Source organism: Fistularia commersonii, chromosome 25 (genome assembly GCF_037954325.1).
Source record: "Fistularia commersonii isolate RoL2024-O1a breed Wild chromosome 25, RoL_Fcom_v1.0, whole genome shotgun sequence".
Lineage (NCBI taxonomy): Eukaryota > Metazoa > Chordata > Actinopteri > Syngnathiformes > Fistulariidae > Fistularia > Fistularia commersonii.
In genome coordinates this window covers 9,417,946-9,442,607 of record NC_141308.1, presented here as the reverse complement: position 1 = coordinate 9,442,607, position 24,662 = coordinate 9,417,946, and the positions used below count along the sequence as shown (strand labels likewise).

Below are 24,662 nucleotides of genomic sequence, written 5' to 3'. Positions count from 1 at the left end.
GTCTTTGTTGTGACAGATTCAGTAATTAGTTTTTCATTGCAGTTGCAACTGGTTCGTATAAGAAGATATATAAATGTGTATACCTCATCATGATGTAAATACCGTATGTGCTGTATATCATCTCTGTAGTTGTAGTTGTAGCACCAAGAAAGCTCCACTTGGAGGATTGAAAGAGGATCTCCGATGATCATCCCTTGAAGTTCAGCAAGATATCGCAATACGTCAAATATCGTCAAAATGATTTCTGAGAATTCATGAGGATACAAGAAAATAAAACATTGAATTACAGGCTACCAGCTTTAAAAATGCTGTTTAAAAAGCGGTTTATTTTTTTAAAAAGGGCTAAATTTAGTGCAAAAGTTACATACAATTTAAATTCCCTAACATTGTTGTCTAGTTTTCGATGACTAGCCTAGACTTTTCTTTCTTCATCCTTGACCCACTTTGTCACCCGACAAAGAAAATATGTGTCATCAGGAGAGGGCAAGTTGAAATGAAATACGCAAGCAGTGTGTGTGTGTGTGTGTGTGTGTGTGTGTGTGTGTGTGTGAGTGTGAGTGTGTTGCTGACATTTGTGCCTCCTAGCACAACCATTTTCTAAGTGCACTTTTTTTGGTGTAACACTCAGCTTGAAGTAGTAATAATGGTAAGGGTTTGATAGAGAACTTTTTTTTAACAATTTAACAAAGAAACCAACAAATGAAATATCACAAATGCTCAGTTTAATCCTGTGCACTGATATGTTAATCTGACAGGGTGTGTTTGATTTTTTTCATAAGCTGTATAGTCACCTAGGGAGGTCTTATTCTTATTCCAACATTCAATAGTATATTCATTTATGAACAATCTATACAGCTGTCATTGGCCGCAGACCGGTCACCAATTAATCTCCCTCATTCTCATGTCTGGACAATTTCAGGTCTGCAATTAACTTGCATGTTTTTGGACTGTGAGCACAAACCTGGAAAAAACCCACACAGACACAAAGCGGGAGAACATGCTTATTTCATCCCGGGTTTTTACAACAAGAGTCGTAATCCAGTTTGCGTGCCTTGTCTTAGGTGATGTGCATCATCTCAATGATCATGAACATGATCCTGATCGAGAAATAGTAACAATTTAGCTTAGCACACACAGACACTTCATGACACACATACGCATATTCATATAATTTTGATTTTTTTTTGCACTTTCACATTTGAGGTTCTTTTGATAAAGAAAGAGTCGACACAAATGATTGCCAGGAACATTAGAAGCCATGTTGGAGCTCATCAGGAATGACAAAAACCCGAGCTTGTGGAACATCAACAGCCTGACCTTGAACGATGAAAAAACTCAAAGAGATTGTTATAGACTTCAGGAAGAAGTCACCATTTTGTATTGAATTATAGATATATTGGTTGCAAAAAAATACACCGACTGTGCTGTTCAATATGTCAAGATTAAAATTAGGTAGCACAAATAAACAGCTGCAACAAGAATTTTTGCAGATAATGTCCGTCACGGGTTGCAATTTAAAATCTGAACAGCAATCCTCAGATACACAGGAGTTTTATAAATTTCTTTCCAATCTTTTCAGTATTAGAATGTTGGAGTTTATCATTATAAAACTGAAAAAGTTCATATTAACTTGTCGTCTTTTACAAGTCTTAAAAGAGACTTTTTCCAAGGATACTATTAATTGTTAAATCCAACTCAAAACATATCTTTGCCCTTTGTGCAGAAGGACGCTTGTACTCCCTTAATGACCTGGCCTGATGTTGTTTAATAATGTCATACAATATGTCATAGGTCATAGGTCATAGGTCATAGGTCATAGGTCATACGTCATACCTCGTCCCCATGGGAATTGATAGAGCTCATCCCAAACAATTATGAAAGATGTGTAAATGGAATTGAACTTTACTAGCAGGTTAAAATGTTACAGAAACTTCTGAGGTCAGCATCACATATTATAGCACAAAGCTGTGGAGTGAGGCCATTAAAATCACATTTATAATACAGAACCAAAAAAAGGATAATTAATTTAAATTTCTGGTGTGTAATTATCTGTCCCTTGCAAATTGTAAATGCATCCATTTGCATCATCCTAAATTCAAAAAATCACCTTTTCTGTCGAGTAGAAATGATTTGCATCACAGAAAGAATGCTCAGAGATGACAATTTTATTTCAAATAATTCTCCACTGGTTATAATGTTGATGTTAATGGGTTTTCTGTTTACACCAGGCTTTTCTGTGAAAGCAGCATGGGATGGGGAAAAGCTCTGACAGTTTAGCTTCAAATTTAACACACTAAAGTTCTTTTATCCTTTATATCTAGATACCAATAATGTAATATGAAATTTTCTCGTACTGTCACAAATAATCCCATTAGCAATTTGCAGAGTTGGTTACCTAAAGAAGAAGTCAAATAGCTTATAAAAAGTACAGCAGTAAAAATTGCTGCTGTGCAAATATGCTGAGTCCAGTAAAATAATAACAGTCTTCACTGAATGCAGGCATGTGTAGCAGGGTAAGAAGATGGGGTGAAATGGGATTTATTTCAGAAGTGGATTTGCATAATGGAAACATTTTTTAATTTCATTTTCACATGATTTATTCCAAAATCATGACAGAATTTCATCTTAAATAGATGTTTTGCAGAACCAATATCACTTTAAGTACGGGTGTATATATATGTATCTAATTGGTGGCACTTCAGTTTAATGTTTGGTTATGCATATTTTGATTTCCACACAAATCCGTTACTGTCGAGGGGATAGTCATGAGTCTCCATCTTTTTTTGTTTTGGAGATGGCTCCCATGGACAGCATGAGAGTCAATTGGGCTGCCGGTCATAAGTTTATGGAGTTTAAGTTTTGCATGATTAGTTTTACCTTCCTCTTAAACTGTGTATTTTTAAACCCTGTTCAGTGCTCACATCAACACGTTTGAAATGCCAAAGCCATAAACTTCACAAACACCTAATTTTCCAATCAATTCTCCACCACAGGTCTTACAGCTTCTAACTGAAAAAGGATGTTAGAACAATTTCACAAACATTTATATTGTATTCAAAAACATTTACTGTCTTCTGTTTTCCCCGTGCCAAAGCTTGATGTCAGGTCTCGCCGCCCTGGACGCCAAATGCTCCAGCCGCCTGGGCATCATGACCATCTCCTACTACCTCTGGACCACCTTTGTTGCTGTGGTGGTGGGCATAGTCATGGTGTACATCATCCATCCAGGTGGGGCTGCACAGAAGGAGGACTCAGAGGACAGCAAGAAGCCAATGACCAGCTCCGCAGATGCTCTGTTGGATCTCATTCGGTAAGATCTGTTGCCGGCAATAGCTCAGCGGTAAATCTCATCAGACAGGACTGGCCACTCATGAGGTGCTGCAGTAATGTCAATATGCTGCCTGTTTGGGGAGGATATTATGAGATACAAACACATGACTGGAACAACTCCACAGTCCACACATGAGAATCTGCCAGACTTATAGATTGCTTCATTCTTTGGGTTACAATAAAACATGCATATTTTTCAGGTCAACTAAGAGAAGTCTGATGTTGTAAAGCGTTTAAGATGCCCAAAGGGTGATTCTGATATCTTTGCAAATCAGACTGGAATGACAGAATGATGTATAGAAACAGGAGAGCAAGGACAAAAATATTTCACATTTAAAATAATTAAAATTTACACAAAGGTTGTCTTCGCACATTCTTGAACTTTAAATTTCAATATTATTTAAACTGTGACTGTATTGGTGTTTAACCTGTGGCTGGTCGTTCAGAGGCAACACACGACCAGACCAGGAATGTTTCATCCGTCTGCCTCCTAAGATCGTAATGCATGAACAATAGACCGCCCTAAAGATCAAGAATCAGATCCCTAATTGTTTCACTCGGCCGTCCTTCTTTATATGATAAATGGACAAATTTTTTTTATTTTTTTTTCATATCACAAGGGGGTTTATATGATACAATTTTGATTAGAACCACTGAAAAAGTGCATAAACATTTGTACACTGCATTATTAAGAGTATAAATCAAATGAGGGTGGATTAGGGAGCAGAGCAAATCATTTTATATTTTATTATTTATTTTCATTTTTAGTTTCAGCTTTCAGAACATGGGGATGGTAAATAACAGCAATATAAATGTAAAGAATTAGCCGTGGTTGTTTCATTGCACGTGAAATGTTTCCACTACATGAACTCGTCAGGTGCAGCCGGTCTCATGTGGGCTGGCGTTCGGGTCATGAGGTCAATCCTTGAGTCTCGTGAGCCCGCGGGTTATTGTGCTAAGCTAATTAGAACTGGGGAAGGAGTGGGCGTGTGTGAGGTGAACTTGGGCCAGTCCTGCCGTGATAGACATGACATCGGGGCCCTGCGAGCCACTGTGTCAGTGTGACAGTCTGTCAGTGGGCTTAGAATCACCAGGCCATGTTGCACAGACCTGTTAAGATATTAACCCCCATAGCAAGATTACCACCTAGTGATGATTCTATTTTACAAATTGTAAATATTTAATAAAAAACAGTAAAAATAAATGCAGAGACTGTCAATACCCAATTTCCATCTATCCATCTTCCCCCGCTTACCTGGAGTCGGGTCGCGGGGTCTCCCCCCGAATGACTGAACCTCTCAACCTTTCATTAAGGGAGAGTCCGACCACCCTGCGGAGAAAACTCATTTTGACCGCTGATGCCCGCCATCTCGATCTTTTAGTTACTACCCACAGTTCATGACCATAGGTGAGGTAGGAACGTAGATCGACTGGTAAATCAAGAGCTCTGCCTTCTGGCTCAGCTCCCTTTTCACCACGATAGACCGGTACTGAGTCCGCATCAGTGCAGGCGCTGCACCGATCCGCCTGTCGATCTCCTGCCCCATCCTTCCCTCACTCGTGAACAAGACCCTGAGATACTTGAACTCCTCTACTTGGGCCAGGACCTCTTCCCTGACCTGGAGTGGGCATCCCGCCCGTTTCCGGTTGAGCACCATAATCTCGCGTTCGGAGGTGCTGATCCTCATTCCGCCCGCTTCACACTCGGCTGCAAACCCCTCCAGTGAGAGTCGGCGATCATGGCCTGATGAAGCCAACAGAACCACACCGTCTGCAAAAAGCAGAGACTCGATCCTACGGCAACCAAACCGGATCCCCTCGACGCCCTGGTTGTGCCCAGAAAGTTATGAATCTGTGACAAAGCGAAGCCCTGGCAGTCCAACACTCACGGGGAACGGGTCTGACTTTCAACCGGCAGCTCCAACAACAATCATGCAAGGACCGAGCGGCCCATATAACAGGGTTCTGGACTCAATCCTCCGGATCCACAAAACACATGTAGACTGTGGACTTGGACAAACACCCTTGCCACCTTGAGGACCCTGCCAAGGGTATAGAGCTGGCCTACTGTTCCATGACCAGGACAAAAACCACACCGTTCCTTCTGGCTCAGATCTGGCAGACCCTCTTCTCCAGCACTGCTGTATAGACCTCACCAGGGAGGCTGAGGAGTGTGATCCCACAGCAGTTGGAGCACACCCTCCGATCCCACTTTTTAAAAAGGCAGATCACCACTCTGGTGCCAGTCCAGCAGCGCCCGTCCCCAACATCAAAGCAGAGGAGTGACAGCCAGGACAGCCTTACAGCATCCAGAGCCTTGAGGAACCCAAACGGACCTCATCCACCCCCTGGCCCTGCTCCTGAAGAGCTTTTTGACCGCTTCAGCAACTTCAGACCCGTAAATAACTGTGTCCACTCCAGAGTCCCTCAGCTCTGCTTCCTCATTAGAAGGCTTTTCAACAGGGTAGAGGAGGTCTCGGAAGTATTCCTGCCACCGATCTACCATGTCTCCAGTTGAGGTCAGCAGTGCCCCGCTCCCACAGAGCACTGCTTCCCCATCCGGAGCCGCCGGACGGAGGACCAGAATCTCTTCGACACCCACCAGAGGTCATTCTCCATGGTCTCCCCGAACTCTTCTCACGCCCGAGTTTTTTCCTCAGCAACCAATGAGGCCACATGACGCTTGGCCTGCCAGTACATGTCAGCTGCCTCAAAAGCCCCCACAGCCCAGAAAGGCCTGATAGGAATCCTTCTTCAATTTGACGTCATCTCTCACCACTGTGGTCAGACAGCGGGTTCGCCGGTTGCCGCCTCCACGCCCCCAGCGCCGGAACCAGCACGCCACCAGGTGTTGATCAGTTGACAACTCCGCCCCATTCTTCACCCGAGTGTCCAGGACATGCAGACCCAAGTCCGACAACAGGAGCACAAGGTCGATCAAAGAAGTGCGGCCTAAGGTGTGTTGGTGCTGAGTGCACATTATGCCTGAACATGGTGTTCGCTGTGGCATAAAGCACCCCGAAAACACGGCTCCCAGGATCACTGGGATGCGCAAACCCTTCCGCCATGGTAAGGTGGCAGCTCAGGCCAATTTTAACATTTGAAAATTCTGTTAAGTCATTATACAATTACACAACAGTTCAATCTAGGTTTTCAATGACAAAATCAAATCGTACCAGATCAAAAATTGTTTTTGAATGGATGTATAAGGGAAGTAGTAGACTGGCAAAGCTCCATCAAATCCAACTGATTATGTGCCAGTGCTGAAGCTCTGACGTTCACGGGATGTCAGTGTGTGCATGTGTGCGTCTGTTTTGTAGAGCACAGCTGTGCTTTGGATTTATCTCGAAAAGCTTCTTTAAAGCCTTCATCTATCATGCAGGCGTACTACACTGGTATACTAACAAATGGGCCTGACAGTCTGCCGCTGTGTGTGTGTGCGTGTGTGTGCGTGTGTGTGTGGTGTGTGATAATGAGCACAGTATGTATGAATAAGTGCATACTTGGATTTATTAGAGGCACAGGATCTAAATGGTTCATTAGCCTGCTTTGATATATGTCAGACATAGGATATATGTCAGACACAGGGTAGGCCATCTGACCACTGCAATGCAATGATTTCTATCACACTGTCCCTAAAGACAACGTGTCATCTACATCAACCGCGGGATGCACTGTATACTTTGACGTTGTTCGACAGTGGAAACAGGCTGTCTGATTAACTCGAGCTCTGCGTTGTGAGCTTTACAGCTGTGACAGACAGGCGCTCTTCTCTGCACTGTTAAACAGCCACAAAAGACACAAAAACACATCAATTGACACTCGCTAATCCATTCGAAAAATCTTGAGATAAAAAAAAAATGTATTCGATAGTTGAATTTTTCCATTTTTTTATCCCAAAATTACATACTTGAAAGTTATTGTTTTTTAAACCCCCCGCCAAGTTTTTGTTCTTATCAAAATTATAATCTCTCTCTTGCCCATCTCTTTTGCTATATATGCATATTTATACATACACATGTACATATATACTGTATGCATGTATGCATGTCTATGTAAATAGACAGACATAGGCACATACAGCACATAAGGTTTTAGCTATATTACTGGAACATTACTAAAATGGAGTCGGAAAAGCTCTTAGTATGAAAAATAGGGCTTATTAGCATTTACAGAGTGAGAACATGAATCCAATATCGCTACAGATGAGAAAGGTAAATAGAGAGGAAATACAAAATGACCATCATACAGGCAGCAGGCAGGTGCGTTGCAGCTTGCTTTGAGGGGGAGGCTAATTACATCTTTTACAGTTACATCGAGTTTTGAAGAAATGTTAGAATTCTAAATTGATATTCAGTTGTAGGCTTTCTGTGTGTTTCTGTACAAATCCCCTGGGATTTCTACAATTTAACTGTGATAGAGTCACTAGCTTCAAATCTATTTTGATATATAATGACAGCATTTATGAGGTATAACTCCAGAGACCCTAGATGTGAACCTAATTCAAGTTAACTTCAAATGTATTGCTGTTTCCTTTTTTTCTTTAGCAAACATGGCTCCGTGAGAGAACCCCCGGCAACTTTACCCAACCTTGCATCAGCATCGGGAATAGAAAAAAAAAACAAATTGTAATTAACAGCTTTTCCTTTAAACCTCTTGAACAAACAAGTAGACCCTGCAGAGTTTTATTTCCCTTTTGCGTTTTTCTGCGTCCTTCTGTTCGTGCCTTTGTCATCCATAATGACACAGGATTCAGGCTATCTCACTCAGTGCTTGTGTTCAGTGTTCTGCACCTTTTACAAGCTATATTTTCCTGCTTTTTGTTATTCTACTCACATTCTAGGCTACTAGTATGATATTCATGTGTTTGATCACGTGCATTAATAGCTAATGTATTTTATGTCAAGCGACATTAGATGTTACAGCAGATGTTACTCTGGAAACCACTTACCCAATAAATGAGTGAATGAAATGTGTTAGACACTACCAATAGCTTTGTAATCAGGGAAATTATTGTTTTCTATTACACCTTTCTTAAATGATTTCATTACATAAGCATATGTCAGATGTGTGATCCAAGTGTTATTCGAAATATTCTATAATCGCTGAAATTGTAGGGCAGAATAGAGATGGACCTCTGCACACCAGGAGAAGCAGGACAGCGAGAGTCCTTGTGTAGAATCACCTTCTATTTGCAACAAACAGGAGATTCTTGCTCCCTGAGAATATCACGTGTCGATCTCGCTCCGAGCCGCTGCAACAGTAGTAACAGTAGCCGGGAAAAAAATATCGCCGCCGTATATGGAAGTAATGTTCTGGCATTTTCATGGTCAAAACGTCATATCTGACCTTCTCCTTTGTCATGTCACGAAAAGATCAAAATATACAGTACCTGTTTACCAAAGCCTCCATGTTTTCATTCTCAGCCGAGCCAGAGGATGACTGTATCTCGTGAAAATTGGCCGATTGTAAATCTACGCAAGCGGTATTTATCTTGTTCAGAGCCCTGATCTTTGCTCAATGGGGATTTATAATGGGGTCTCTACGCTCTTCAACCACCTTTGGTGCATAAGCTATGAGGCCTGCTTTTGTTATCTACTTCTACACATGTACAGGACTGTCTCAGAAAATTAGAATATTGTGATAAAATTCTTTATCTTCTGTAATGCAATTAAAAAAACAAAAATGTCATAATTCTGGATTCATTACAATCAACTGAGATATTGCAAGCCTTTTATTATTTTAATATTGCTGATTATGGCTTACATCTTAAGAAAACTCAAAAATCCTATCTCAAAATATTAGAATATCATGAATAAGTAGTTGTTTTTTTTTTTAATTGCATTACAGAAGATAAAGAACTTTATCACAATTGTCTAATTTTCTGAGACAGTCCTGTACAGTAATCCACATTTAGACACTAATGCATTTAGGTTTTTATTGCTCCTGCATGCGACTGTCACAACATTATACAGGAAAATCCAGAAGATTCCAGTGAATTCCAATGGTGTGGTATGATATATAAATAAAAATAATTAATTCCTCATTCTCTTCCGCAGCAACATGTTTCCGGCCAACCTGGTTCAAGCTACATTTCAACAGGTACGTTCCGCCAAGATTGAGTAATAAAAACAACTTAGCAAGTTTCTTAGCAGAGAATATTTTTCCTCAGTCAGCGTAGTGATCCATGCTTTTCTTATGGCGACCATTTTGTGACCTTATATTAAAACCAGAACAGAAGATGTACTTTGGTTCACCTCATCATTATGATCCACAGCATTGAACTGCCTGCAAATACGTAAGCGCAATAATACCATCAAATAGCCTTGAACCTGTCGGGGAGGGTTTTTCCATTTTGTCACATCAAAACATGTACATTTTTCGTCAAATAGCTTGCCTTAATGAACTTTATGTTACAATGAGTCTTTTTTAATTTATTTATATTGCTTTTTCTTTTTAAAGTTTGACAAAACTGGCCTCTCAAGTGAAGGTTGACAGATGTCTGAAGTAGTTGGCTGATATTTGAGCGCCTTTTGAAATACCGCCATGGTAGAGATAATGTCACAACATAAGCAATTTTCTGTAACAGCTGTAATCAGTTATATGAGATGACTTAATGACAGAAAGGAATCAGCTCAGCGCCAGAAAGACGATACACATTATGTTTTGATTCAAATTTCCAAGCTGCTTTTCACACAATCAGCATTTCAGTCATTGAGGTCATAACTGAGAGACTATTGTTGCCTCCAAGAATAAGACATGATGAAATACTTTGAAGAGAAAGATACATACCATACATATTAGAAAATAGAAATTTGAATTATTCAAAAAACACTAAACATAATAGAAATATATTGAAAAAAATGTAATAACGCTTTATGTAAAATATAAGATAGCAAAAGGAAAGATCAGCATATGATATTCACAAAAAAATAGATAATCAATGAATATCTTAATGTACAGATAGAGAAGTGGGATCAAGATAGTAAATTATTTTAGAGAGAAATGAATTATAGAACAGAAAAATGATTATCTATTCATCTACTGACCTCACATCAGAGTCTTAGAATTTCTTTTTAAATAATAATTTGTCAATTATATGTTTTGTGCATTTGCACAAACAATATATAATGTGATTATCGATGTGTATATTTGGTTGCCATTCCATTTAGCCAGACTACTTGTTACCCCTCATTTCCATTTTTTGGGCTTTAAATTTAAGTTGCCATAGCAACAGGAACATATTGAATTCCACTATTCCACTTAAAGAACTATAAGCACTGTTTCGAAATATACTTTGATGCCAGTAATTAATTATTTTCTACTAAATCCTTCTTTCAAAATACTACAAAGTACAAGATAAAATTCATAGAACACTATAAATGATGCAATCACAAATATATGTGCGCAAAAATGTTTTTCTCTCATTTCGCTTTCAAGTATCGAACACAAAGAGTCCCAGAGCTCATCCCAAAACCGACAGTCGCGCAGCTCCTGGACGAGACAACGACACGTAGAGTTTATATCTATGGCATCCAGGACGACAACGGCACAGATGTCCAGAACTTTTCTTTGGACCTCACGCCACCACCTGATGTTATCATGAAAACAACACCTGGCACCAGTGAAGGCATGAATGTGCTGGGGATCGTCATTTTCTCCGCCACTATGGGTATGAGGGTATAATTGCTCTGATATTCTATTATGTGCACGGTACGCATGTCTGCATCCACATACATCCACTGATGACGGTAAATGTTTGACGAATTTTATGTGATTTTTTTTTTCTCCATCCAGGGATTATGTTGGGGAGAATGGGGCCCAATGGAAGTGCTCTGGTCAACTTTTGCCAAAGCTTGAACGAAGCCGTGTTGAAGATCGTTGCCATTGTCATCTGGTAAAAGCAATAGGATCAAAGTAAAGTGTCAACTAAAGCTCAGTCTCAGTCAACTAAAGCAGTTGCTGATTAAAATACTGATAACTGATTGCTATTCTAATCTTGACTCAAATGTCTGACTTTCCTTTTTTTTTATTCTTTCGATGAAGAACGAAATGCTGTGGCCTAAGAAAGAGAATAGCAATGACTCTGGAGTCTGGAGACTCTACTGCTCTAGAGAGTGATATGATTGATGCTTTTCCATGACTTTAGTACAAAGCTTTGAGCTAAAAGCATCACTGCTCAAAACTTCACAGAGCCACTTTGCTTGGCATGAGACATGTCAGATTCTCGCATAAGTATGCAAATAACGGGTCTGATAGGATTGCTAATTAACTGTCTGCATTCAGTTGATGCGCCATCGAAGACAGTGATATTATCCTTCTTCTTAATTTCAAAGGTATTTTCCATTTGGCATTGTTTTCCTGGTCGCCGGGAAGATCCTGGAGATGGACGATCCTTCAGCGATGGGAAAGAAGCTGGGTTTTTATGCCATCACAGTAGTAATGGGCTTGGTGCTACATGGTCTCTTCATCCTACCAGCCATGTATTTCTTCATCACGAAGAAGAGTCCCATTGTTTACATAAGAGGCATTCTACAGGCCCTACTCATTTCCTTGGCCACATCCTCAAGGTAAAAAATAATATATTGTGGCTGTGTGTGCTCATATAGCTTATATTTCCTTGTTAATGTTAACAAGAACAACTTCTAATAGCATCACATCAAAGTATAAGTACATGTATTGCAGAAAGTGAGGATTTTTACTGTTTCCACCCATTTAACCTTGTACCAGGAGATGTCTTTAAATTAACAGGAGTTGTTACATGTTGAGATATGCATGTATACTTATACTTGTCAAAAACATCTTGTTGTGGCAACTGGACTTGAATTTCTTCACTTGAAGAAATTTTAACCCCTCATTCTTCTTTGAAGAAGTCTCTTGGGTTCTTCACTCAGAAGAATGGAACTCTTCTTTGTGAAACCTCTTCGAGTGAATAGATAATTGTGGCAACGTAGATCGACCGGTAAATCAAGAGCCTCAGCTTACAGCTCAGCTTCCACTTTACCACAACACAACGATACAGAGTCCGCATCACCGCAGGCGCTGCACCGATCCGCCTGTCAATCTCCCGCTCCATCCTTCCCTCACTCGTGAACAAGACGTGGAGATACTTAAACTCCTCCACTTGGGACCCCGACCCAGAGTGGGCATTCCACCCGCTTCCGGTTGAGCACCATGGTCTTGGATTCGGAGGTACTGATCCTCATCCCGGCCGCTTCACAATCGGCTGTGAACCGCTCCAGTGGCAGCTGGAGATCATGGCCTGATGAAGCCAACAGAACCACATCATCCGCAAAAAGCAGAGACTCGATCCTGCCGCCACCAAATCCCCTGGACGCCCTGGCTGCGCCTAGAAATACCGTTCATAAAAGTTATGAACAGAAGCTGAGGCGGAGTCCTACTCTCACCGGATACGGATCCGACTTACAACCGGCTATGCGGACCGAGCTCTGACACAATCATACAAGGGCCAAACAGAATGACGAGCATAACGGGGTTCGGTTCTCCACACTCCCATAGCACCCTCGACAGGATTGCCTGCAGAGCCTGGTCAAATGCCTTCTCCAGATCCACAAAATGAATGTAGACTGGTTGGGCTAACTCTCATGCTCCCTCAAGGACCCTGACAACAACAAACAACAGTCAGAGCCTACCCTCTTGACTACCCTCTTGTTCACTGGGTTGAACCCCAATGTGCAGGCGCTGAGTCAGGGGGCAACCATGTGCCCAAAGCTACCCGGCGCCTCTCAACGGGGGCAACTCCAGGGTAAAGAAGAGTCCAGCTCCTCTGAAGAAGCCTGATTCCAGACTCCATGTTGTGCGTCACGGTGAATCTAACTATATCTAGTTGGAATCTCTCAGCCTCGCGCACCAGCTCGGGCTCCTTCCCCGCTAGAGAGGTGACATTCTGTGTCCCAAGAGCCACCTTCTGAGGCTGAGGATCGGACTACCAAGGTCCCCCGCTCTGGCTACCACCAGACCGGCACTGCACCCGACCCCCTTGGCCCTTCCTTTGACTGGTGAGACCATGAGGGACCCATAACAGTCCTTTGGGCTGTGCCCAGCTGGGCCCCTTGGGTGAAGGGCCACCAGGCACTCGCCATTGAAGACTGGGTCCAGTGTTTTTCTTCTTCATGGGGGTCTTCTGTCTGTGCTTTGTCTGGTCCCCCACAAAATAGCTCCCAGGATCACTGAGACACACAAACCCGTTTACCACGGAGAGGGCTCTCCAAATCATCAAATTTATTCTCTACAAGCCATCACAAGTGCACCGTCTTATCTCTTTGTTTTGGCTCCCACATTTGATTTTGGGGCAATTCCAGTTTGTGTTTTTCCTGTTGCTTTGGCGGACGTGTTTAGATGTTTTGAAGCTGTTTCAATTTCTGACTTGGACAAAAGAGAGACAGAAGACCAGATGTTAATTTGGCCTTGACTGCTTTTTGGAAATAGCACACAAATTTCTTTCCTCCCGGTCGATACAAGTTGAGATGCACCTGTAAAAGTAATCATGTATATTTATTTTGCTTCCGGAAAGATTTGCAATTTGCCTTGAAAAAAAATAAGTTCAATCTGTAGTTTGGACCGTCTGCCATTCTCATTTCCCAAGGGTTCATCAGAGGTACGGCAGTCACAATGAGTTCCCATGGTGACAATGGGTCTTACAAACACAGTGGGTTTTAGTTCTCATTAATTTTTCCTGTTCTGAAAATATTAATTTCTTCTTGTGAATGACGGTCACTTTTCCCCGGCGAAGGAAAGGCAGCAACTGCTTGTAATTTGTATAAGAAGTCATTTCTATAGTATCATAAATTAAAAACTCTGCTAAAATCCTGCATTTGAAACTCATATCTCACTGCTGATTTTCATGACTTATTCTCTGCTGGTTTCAGCTCTGCCACTCTGCCTATCACCTTCAAGTGCCTCCTTGAGAACAACCACATTGACAGGCGCATCATCCGCTTTGTGCTGCCCGTCGGCGCCACCATCAACATGGACGGCACCGCGCTCTACGAGGCAGTGGCAGCTATCTTCATCGCCCAAGTCAATAATTATGAACTTGACTTTGGACAGATCATTACAATTAGGTAAGAATGGTGCGAGATTAGGCATTTTTAGGATCAGGCATTTTACTCCCAATTTAATGGAAATCCAAAGAAAACTCACATCATTGCATCCACTCAGTGATTAGTTCTTTCTTATATCCATCAGATATGTCTACAAAGTACACAATTGGTCTATGTATTTTCAACTTTAAAAAAATGAATTTGTGTTTACATTTGTTCATGGATTTTGTTGACTTATTTCAAGGGGATTTATTTTTGGTCATTTATTTTGAGACTAAATACTGCTGATTTGGAATGAATTGTGGAGAATTTCAACAGAGAACAACTCAACAAAATCGGGAATAAATATTAAAGGAAAAGAACGTCAATTTATTATTCTTTGTGAATAAAGTCATTTCATGCTTCATGCATGATTAGATAACGTCCGTATTTTCCTTTTTTCAAAATACCACAATGACATAAAACAGCGGTTTGATTGGTCATTTTGGGAGGGGCCCTTTTGGATGCCATATTACTTCAAACGTGAGCCAGAAGGTTGGACATGGAGTGTCAAAGAACAACCTGGAGCATCAATAAATTGTTTGGAAACCACACAAGAGAGAAGCGTAGACATATCGACATTTACGACAAATAAAATATGCTATCAAGTTCAATCATTTGACTTGATTATTCAAAACCTGAGCTGAGCCATTGATCCTTTTACTGCTGCCCTCGACTGCCATGGCCAATATACAATATAGTATAAATGAGGGGAATATGCTCCTCAATTTAACATAAGAGTTGAGTAAGAAGTACTGTCAGAGGTATATCATTTCCCAGCTGTTATTATGATATCTGAAAATGTCTGTGGATGTGGCTGGAAAGCAGTGAAAACTGTGACTCATTTTGTTTATGCATAAATGCAAAGTTGCTTATTTAATCAGTTCTATGAGCGGTCCTTTCCTTTTTTTTGGTGGGACATGTGAGACTGTTATATTATGCCACACATTTGGTTTAATTCTAATTAATGAAAATATTATGTGATTTACTAGATACACGTATATGTAAATGTAATGCAGATTATGGCTCCCGTGAGCTTCTTAGTCTGATCTGATTTCTACTAAATCAGTCTGGAAGCTGCAGGGAGTGTCGGACACAGACGCCGGTGACCCCTCGCTCACTCCTATTGCTGCCACATACCTTGAAGTAAACAACAGGTCCAGAAAATCAGCTTGTCTCTCCTCTGATTTGATGACATGTTCTACTGTAATAACATTAAGCAGACCTCTCCTCATGGCGTCAGCCTGGAACCGTTCCCTCATAATCCCTTGGTGGTAAAACCCATATGACCTGTATTACTCATCTCCCTTGTCACGCCAGAATTATAATAATTTCCCCTTTGCTCTGCGTTCTGTTACCGTGCTGCTTGGCTGCTGACCACAGAGCTGCTCCATCTGCACCCCCCCCCCCCCCAACACCCCACCACCACCCTACCCAGCACACTTTGTGCACATATGTCAAATATCTTAGACAGAACATCCCCTCCATGTTCTACCGGTGCAGGAAGTCATGTGCTTCTTTTTGCTTTTTTCTTTTTGTGATCCCCAAAGCAGCATGTGAGGCAGAAGGAGAGATTTTCGAATACGATTAAGGAAGGAGAAAAATACCTTATTTCAGCCATCAGCGATGAGAACTGTATTTCAAGGGATATCAAGATGAGCAAGATATGATGTAAAAGTAGGAAGTTTCCAAATGATAAAGTCACCTGGTGAAAGCCTTCTTTTAGCAAAGGGATAATGTATAAAGAAAAAAACAAAATGAATGAAAAAAACAGAAAGACTTAACAGTAGAATTAGCAGTAAAAAAAAACAAAAATGAAAATTAATGAAATTAATGAAAATTAATTCAAGTAAACTTGAATTGAAAATACCCCCTCCCCTAAAATTGTAATGAAGCAATCACAAATGGGCAAGAACTTGAATATTCAGCAATAAAATATCCCACATAAATCAGAAATATTTCTGAGATCCTTCACAATGAGAAAGAAATTTGCTTAAAATGAGTAACTGAATTGAAGGTTAACCAGAAAATACCCTTCAAAAAGCAAGAAATTAAATATTTTTAGAAAAAGTGTGAAATATAATATTGTGGAAAAAAATCCCCAAATTAGCAATAAGTACCATAAATAAATCCTGAGAAAACACCTAAAGTAAGCTGCTCTTTTCCATTCATCTATTGCATCACTACAGCAATAATAGGTACAAAGTTAAGGCATTTAGGGAACTGTCAAAGGGAAACATATTGAATGAAAAGATGACCTTAAAAAAAGGCATGTACGGCAAACTATTCAAATGTTTTGAACAATGACTTTTGTTCTTTTACTCGGTGATCAGCCTGTTATCATTGCCGTCTATGGAGAAACAGGAGACGCCGTACAAATCCATGATTATGGAGGCAACGGCCTCTTCCTGTAAAGCAGAAAAAATATATACAATGGTGTTCTGTTCCTCAGTATCACCGCCACCGCAGCCAGCATTGGTGCAGCTGGTATCCCGCAAGCTGGGCTTGTTACCATGGTGATAGTGCTGACCTCTGTTGGCCTGCCCACCGATGACATCACATTAATCATCGCCGTCGATTGGGCTTTGTAAGTAGACGAAGATGCCGTTCGGTCAAATGACTGATGTCCAAAAGCAAAGGTTAAAGTTTTATTCCGAAGCAGGTTTGAATTATGTGGAAATGAGATTCGCAAAAGCTCTGCGTTCCCTTTTTTTCCAACTAACGATGGGTTTGATCCCATGCTGTCCCACAGGGATCGATTCAGGACCATGGTGAATGTGATGGGCGACGCCCTCGCCACGGGCATCATGGCTCATATCTGCAGAAAAGATTTTGTCAAAGAAGGCGAGCAGGTGAGAGCAGAGACTTCAGGGAAATTTAAAAGTGTCGATTCGTTTAGAGAAAATAATATCACCGTAAATGGGAGGCCCTTGGATTAATTCTTAATCATCTCATCGGCAGTTCTTTGTGTTGTGTTTTGGCCGCTGTTGTAGATCAGACGTAGATGTTCGCTGAGTCACATAAACTGACTGCTGTTAATCTCCAACTCATAAACAGAAATCGAAGATTTGTTCGAATGTCCCCCACAGGAAGTAAAGTCAACAATAGTCTGGTTTTCTCCTCCTGACTTCCACTATCCTCTCTGCCATGGTGTCGATGTTGAGACTCCGTTATTTTCATCAGATAGCTTACAGGATAGCAATGAGTGGCGCAGAGTAAAGATAGGAAAGGAAATATATTCATATCCATCCTTTGAGAATTTATGAAGTCATCATGTATATTGACTTTGGCCGACTCAAAATTTAATGGAAATGGGCAGAATATTTTCAAAGACCTTGAGCTCAGTTTTGGGCAAATAACCCGAAGCATCAAAGAGCACGGTATCATCAGTAAACAGGCTACGATAACAGGGGTTTGAACGGTGAGGAGAAAGTACCAGACAACTGATAGTCATAATAATACTCACATAAAAAACTAGTTTTACATCAAAAGACAAATTGTAATCCAAAATATCAATATCTATCTTGGATAAGGAGAAGGAGGAGGAATAATATTTGTAAAAGAAATGTAGCTTTTTTTCTCAAGACATCTCCTAGAATCAAACAGACAACATCCGAGACCAAACAGAAAAATGCAGATCACTAAAAAGTAAAAGTCCCAAGTATTTACAGCTTGGTACCAGGCTGAAAATCTAAAAAAAAACTTCCATTTCAACTTCAGAATTTAGAATTCAGTTGAATTCTTAATATTGAACGAATAAATTAATTAAATCTAATTATACAAAACTACTTGAAAATGTTTTCTTCAAAGAAGGCATGTCTTTTTTTCCTGTGAGAAATTAGATTTTTTTTTTTTTTTTTTTTCTGTTCATTAACGTTTCTGCAATATTTAAACCTTAGGATTTGGAATTATACCAATATGGGGTACAAAAGCCACAGCATCAGAAGGTCAGAATCCTGCTGTGTTTTGATGCTTTGCTTGCAGGTCTGCGCCAAACACACTGTGTGCATCTGGTTCTAAAGCTAGCGAGGATTGAAATACTTTTAAAACACAAACACATATTTAGTCTAATCTGTGCTACTTCAAATACAGCCAAAGAAAACTGCGATAATTTACAGAATTTTGAAAACTGTTCCTGATGGGTCATCAGATGTAAGACAGTACTTTAACTGTGCTGCCATCATAAACCAAAGAGTGTATAAGTATAGAAAAGAGAGGTAAAATATAAATGATAAAATGCATAAAATGGGACTATGTAAATAAATATGCCTTGTGCTAAAATAAAGAAATATTAATATGTGAATGCAATGGAAAATTTGCAGTAACATACAAAGACATTTATAAAATGGCCTTTTAAGGGAGAAGGTGCATCATGCTATAGGGTTATTAATAATTATTCTTCATTTTATTCAGTAGCACCTCTCTTAACTCCCAAGGACACGTACAAGGTTGAAAACAGGTATTAATGAAATAGGCGAAAGAAACCTATAATACAAAAGGAAGCAGTGTAATTGCAGGGAGTCTCAATTTGAGCAGGGGAGTTTAGAGTCTGGATTTGAAAAAGTGAGTGAATATATAAAATATTGATTTGGAGTATAGATACAGGATAAAACCTGAGGTTAAACTTTCCAACAGAGAATTGATTGCTGGAGCCTCTGGAGGAGGCAACAGTTTATGACGCAAACCTTTGGCTCCTCCATTTCAAGAATTGAAAAAAGCTTTTGAATCTAACTAAAACTTCTAAGAAATCACCAAATAATCTGAAATCGTAACTATATTTTCTCACATGTGAGTTAGTTCATCCAATTATTTACTGCTAGTGGGGATTGGCACATTTTAAATCTTTTTCTTTGTTTTTATCATTGGCTCCAACTGTCAGCATCCAAGGGATGACTCTGAGATGATAAATTAAACTTTTAGTGGAAGCCAAATACTTGTAATGAAATGAAGAAATGAAAAAAAAAACATGAATACAAGGAAGAAACTTATATTTATTTTATTTTACTTTTTAAATACTGGAGTTGTTTTACTATTGTTTGCTGCAGTTCGACGTTAACGGGATATATGAAGGAGAAAAAAATGTTAAATGCATGGCGAGGAACTACCTCAAGTCATCAGTTTATGACAAAAATAAATGAATCAAGTATTTAATGTATATTTGTTTATAGTTTATTTGACTTAATCAAACAAAGGTCATTTGACTAAGTCCAATATTATCAACAAGTATGACGATAAAACCATGTGATAATGACATACCAGACTTAAATGGTTTTCAGTTCGAGTGAGGCACATTTTCTTCTTTCCAAAGAACACAAACTGATCTGACTGACATCAGATCTTTTATTATACTGTGCGTGAGTGTTTTTTCAACCTGAAGGATTAATTGGCCTATTTGAATTGGCTGGGATAGAAGAAAGACCCAATGGTGCAGAGAAAAATAAATTACAGATTTTAGGAAAAATTCTGTCAGTGCACAGAATCAGCAAAAGAGTGTTTGTATTCATGTCGGCTGCAGAGCTTCCTGCTTCTTTTTTAATTTGTGTGCAGACAGGAGAAGTGAGGAGGTGTTACAAGGTCTACTTGGGCTTTCGTTATGGATTTTAGGGTTACGCTTGTTCCAGTTTGTCTTTTCACATTTCTTTCTCGCCCCAATCAAAACAGAAACTATCATATTGGTTGTTTTTCTTTTATATTTCAGCGTCACACATATTGGTCATTATGCTCTTTGACGGTTTCTGTGAAATGTCCAGCCCATCCCTGTATCTTGTCTGAAAAGTAAATAAAAAATGCAAAGCCACTGTGTTAGACACCCCCAATCAAAATTCAAAAACCTGATTTATTGTCATCCTCAACTTACTGTTGAGGAATATGAACACACAAATGTAAGCATCCAATGATCATATCAATATCATAAATTAAACCCAATAATATCAGAGATGATTTTGGAACCACCCGCATTTCTTGTTGATTTTATTACTTTTACCCTCTCATTTCTGGTCATTTATTGCCACTTTGATTTCTCACCTCACTACGCGACAATGTTCTCAAACTTTTAAACCTAAATTGCTGCGGCACTTCATGTTAAAAAAAAAAAATTCAAATATTCAATTTCTGATAAATAATAATCAATTGATAAATGAATACGTGCATATTTTGTTTGAAATTACATTAAAAAACATAAGAAAGTCAACAATGTTAAAACCCTCCAGCGTTATTCTTGCATATTTTTTCCTCTCTTTTGTTTTACACAATTATATGATTTGTTTCATCCGTTTTTTTTGTTTTTTTTTTTATTTTCAAATAATTCTGGATTAATTTGCTTGCAGGCAATGATTCCATCTGACCTACAATCCTCCCTCGTGTCACGCAGGTACCCTTGATCTGCGAGACCAAGCCCATGATCAGCATCCAGCAGATGATGACCTACCAGAACCAGAAGAATGGCTGCTACCAGCCGCCTCCGCCGGGCACCAAACACGGCCACCTGTCCCCGGACGTGGCCCGGCTGATTCAGCTGGAGGAGGGGATTCGGCCGGTGGAGAAGAAGAAACTCGCACACTCCTCTCATCACAAGAGAGGCCACAGAGACAAGGAGCACTGCTCCATTGACATGAATGGGCTGGAGACAAACGTATAAAAGCCGCCTCCGACTGCTACTGACACCCCCGCGGCTGCTGGACCAGCAGGAGAGGAATAACTAACTGATCATTCAACCCCTCCGAAAAAGAGAGCAGCCCACAGCGGATGAATGCAGGTCAAACCCAGGAAACAAAGACTTCTTTTTCTACATCATCTAAATAACGACCCACATCTGATTGTTTATGTTTGTCTGTGTATATATATATCAGGTATGTATTATTTGATACCGCCAGTGATGGTGTGCCGCACCAGCTGATAGGCATTTCAAAGTGCAAAGGTTTCAAAAACATTTGGGTGGATGTGAAGTGGCGGCTGTTCTAGAAGAAAAAATGAAAAATATTATATTTAACTGAAGGACCTCAAATACAATGGAAACAGTTCTTTTCATTTATCATGATCTGTTTTGGTATGAGCTAGCACATTTAAATGAGATTTTTTTTTTTTTTTTGTATATTTCACTGCATTCGGCCACGTGTGACTCAGGCAATCCGCCTGGTGTCGTCTCTTCAGAGGCATTTTAGAGATTAGATTCACCGACTGGGTAACGCAAAAAACAAAGTAGTATAACAATCTAATTCAGCGACACTATGACAGGATCTCCCAAAAAAAAAAAAAAACCTCAGCAACCTAAAGCAATTACTTGGTGAGGGATTCTTTTACCGGAAACACCTTTTCCCCTGCACTTCTCTGCCTTGTGCTCTCACACCTGCAGTACAGTACTTTCCTCACCGTGATGCAGGAAAAAGGATGAGAGCAATCATGATGAAAAAGAAGATGAGTTTGTCCTTGTGTTGAAATTGTGTAAAGCAGACTTTGCACCCCGGTGTATTCCCTCTTTGCCTTAAACGATCAAAGGAGAAACATGGGAACGGTGCGTTGCATTTAAAAACAAAACAAAAAACACAGCTCAACAACAATGACACCAGTTGACACTCTGACCGGTGTCCAAATATGTGATATATGCTGTACATGTGTGTATTTCAAAGATTAAATTGTAGAAAATACTATCATGTCAATATGTTTCAAGCTTTGCCATTCTGTATTTGTTGAAAGAAACATTTCAGTGTAGTCCAAATTTATATATAAAAAAAAGAAATGTATGAACTCTGTGATAAGAAAACCTCATGAAATGAAAAATATCAGAAAATACAAACATATTTTCCCGTTTGAGTTGTTTTTTTCAGACACAACTGAAAAAGGGTGTGAACACACAAAAGTCTTAATGACAATCAAACTTTCAACACAACTAGGCAAGTCAGCAGTTTGGTTCAAAACTGAGGAGGCTGCAGGGCGTTTTTTAATTCATGATCAAGCCTTCCATGTCCATGGTTCATTTCTAACATTTTTACATATGTTTCTTGTAAATGTGTTTTCACTAATTTTTCCGCCAAATTCTGTATATCTTTGGATCATTTCATTGAGATTTGGGGGTTATTTTTTTGAAAATTTCCTTATCTTAATTTGAAGTGGGAGTGATCATCAAGTATTGACAAAATTAGATATTTTTTTGTCAATTACTTACAATCCTGCACAATTCCCAATAGGATTTTCAGTAATTTAATTAACCCTGTTTTTAATTTGGACTGAGTGACAATTCAGGAGCCCTTAAATGTCTCGCAAGGTTTTTCGCTTAATTCATCACCTTTTCAAGTCTTGATGTCTCTATTTGCATTGTTTCCAATTGGTCGGACCATCGGTGAAAATTTCGTCCAAGGAGAGTCAGTGAGATTGGAGTTTCAATGAAGAACAATGGTACAAATTGCAGTTCTACTACAATTTAGGACATTTCTGACACCTACAACAAGCTATAATTTCAATGGCCGGCAGAACTGACAAAGTAAACTGTGTGAGCAACAGGAGTGACCTCGGAGAAAAATTTCACTTTTCACTCGTGCAGCCCTGAGGAGAAAATGGGTGTACTTGTGTAGAAACATTGAATTCAGATGATGCGTTGCTGCTTTTATAGGGACATGGAATCATATTCAAATGGAGATGTATAAAATGTATCTCTGCTGCCACTCAGATGTCACAGAGGACCAATGTGCATTTGGGGAGACAATCACTGGGGTTCCTGCAAGACACTTTTTACACAAAGCATGAGTCATGTTGCCATGGTTACATAATGGCTTTTTATAGTAATGAAAAGCTATATTTTCATCATTGTAAGTCTAAGCACACAACTGAAAACATTGAGCTTTTATTTTCAATGGGAAAGATGTTTTGTTTTTTTCTTGTTGTTTTTTTTGCAGCATACTGCTCCAGTGTGTTAAGACACAGTCAAAGATAAAAAAACAGGTGAAGATTTGCTCTTAGATCCTTTTCCATCACTTTGGTAAGAGGGTAACTATGCCTTTGGTGACACGAACCAGCCAGTCTAAAAAAAAAAAAAAAAAGGTCATACTGGCTGTTGCTGGTCAACCAGTAGAAAATAACATCCTATATTAACACACTTTTCAAAGATGTTGAGTAACTGAAAAGATCCAGCTTTAAAATGTATAATGTTTTCAATGCACCAATGCAGTTCTTTTTACATTTTTCTTCTACTCATCAATTCAAATGCAACTTAATATCTTTCGTGTGATTACCATGATACTCAGGAGGCGACGGACCTAGAATCAGTTTTTGGGTTAAGTCCCTGTTACAACACACTTGAAAATAAAAGATGGGTTATTTCTTCACTGCAGTGAATGCCAACTGGCCTAAAAAAAAAAGCATGATTAAAAACTGGAAAGATCGCTATTCGACAAGACGTGCACAGCTCAGGACAGGAAGGCCCTGTGGTGCCGGATAATCCTGAGAAAATGTTTGATTCCCATTGGATGAGCCTCAGCGATGTGAGTGAAGAGCGCGGGTAGAATCACATTGAAGCTTCAAGGCAACACTCGTCTAAACACCTCCTGCCAGCTCTGCGGATATCCGGCATGTAAATCTGCCAAGCAGCCAGACAACAAAGCAGCTGTTCACAGATCTGGCAGCCCAGTTATACTGTATAAATGGAATATATCACAGAAATAATATACTTTTTCATCAGTATCATATGGCATTTTAAGCATAATGGGCTGCATGGCTGTGCAAGAGTCAGCATTCTCCACTTAAGACAAATGGTTTGATCCCATTCAAAACACTTGTTTGAGGGGTTTGGAAGTTTTCCTCCATGCCTGCGTACGTGCATGCACCTGCTACCATCCAATAACATACAATAAGCTCTTGGATGACGCTAAATTGTCCAAAGGCGTGAGTGAATGGTCGCATTCAGTGTCAGTTGAGTGTACCACCGCCCCCACAACCCTGTGTGCAGGATAAGGATAAAGTGAATATCATTTTTCATGATTCCTTTGAATGAATCGATTATGTGTTCTTATAAAAGTTACATTAAAAAAAAGCGTGAGTGGAAGCTTTTGCATTTTGATGGTTTTAAGTCAATGGATTTGAACTTCAACCTGATTAACTTTTGAAATGTGCTAAAATATGGTCCTTCTGGTGTTAAATCAACACAATTTGCAGATTCATTAAAAGTACCAGGTGCAGAGCTCTGGAGCAACAGCATTTAAAGATTCTACTATCAACCAATTCATCAATGTATTTGATTTC

General features: G+C 39.7%; 1 protein-coding gene across 1 annotated transcript in view; it reads left to right on the top strand.

The window, feature by feature from the left end:
• slc1a7a (solute carrier family 1 member 7a) overlaps positions 1 to 22,203 on the top strand; it is a 36,117-nt gene extending 13,914 nt beyond the window's left edge. The window contains exons 3-11 of the mRNA XM_086172341.1: positions 3,095 to 3,310; positions 9,390 to 9,432; positions 10,771 to 11,002; positions 11,128 to 11,227; positions 11,667 to 11,900; positions 14,220 to 14,414; positions 16,885 to 17,019; positions 17,185 to 17,284; positions 20,803 to 22,203. Of these exons, the coding sequence (XP_086028467.1) occupies positions 3,095 to 3,310; positions 9,390 to 9,432; positions 10,771 to 11,002; positions 11,128 to 11,227; positions 11,667 to 11,900; positions 14,220 to 14,414; positions 16,885 to 17,019; positions 17,185 to 17,284; positions 20,803 to 21,069 (1,522 nt within the window). The 3' untranslated portion in view covers positions 21,070 to 22,203. The remainder of the gene's footprint in view (positions 1 to 3,094; positions 3,311 to 9,389; positions 9,433 to 10,770; positions 11,003 to 11,127; positions 11,228 to 11,666; positions 11,901 to 14,219; positions 14,415 to 16,884; positions 17,020 to 17,184; positions 17,285 to 20,802) is intronic.
• The last annotated feature ends 2,459 nt before the right edge of the window (positions 22,204 to 24,662 follow it).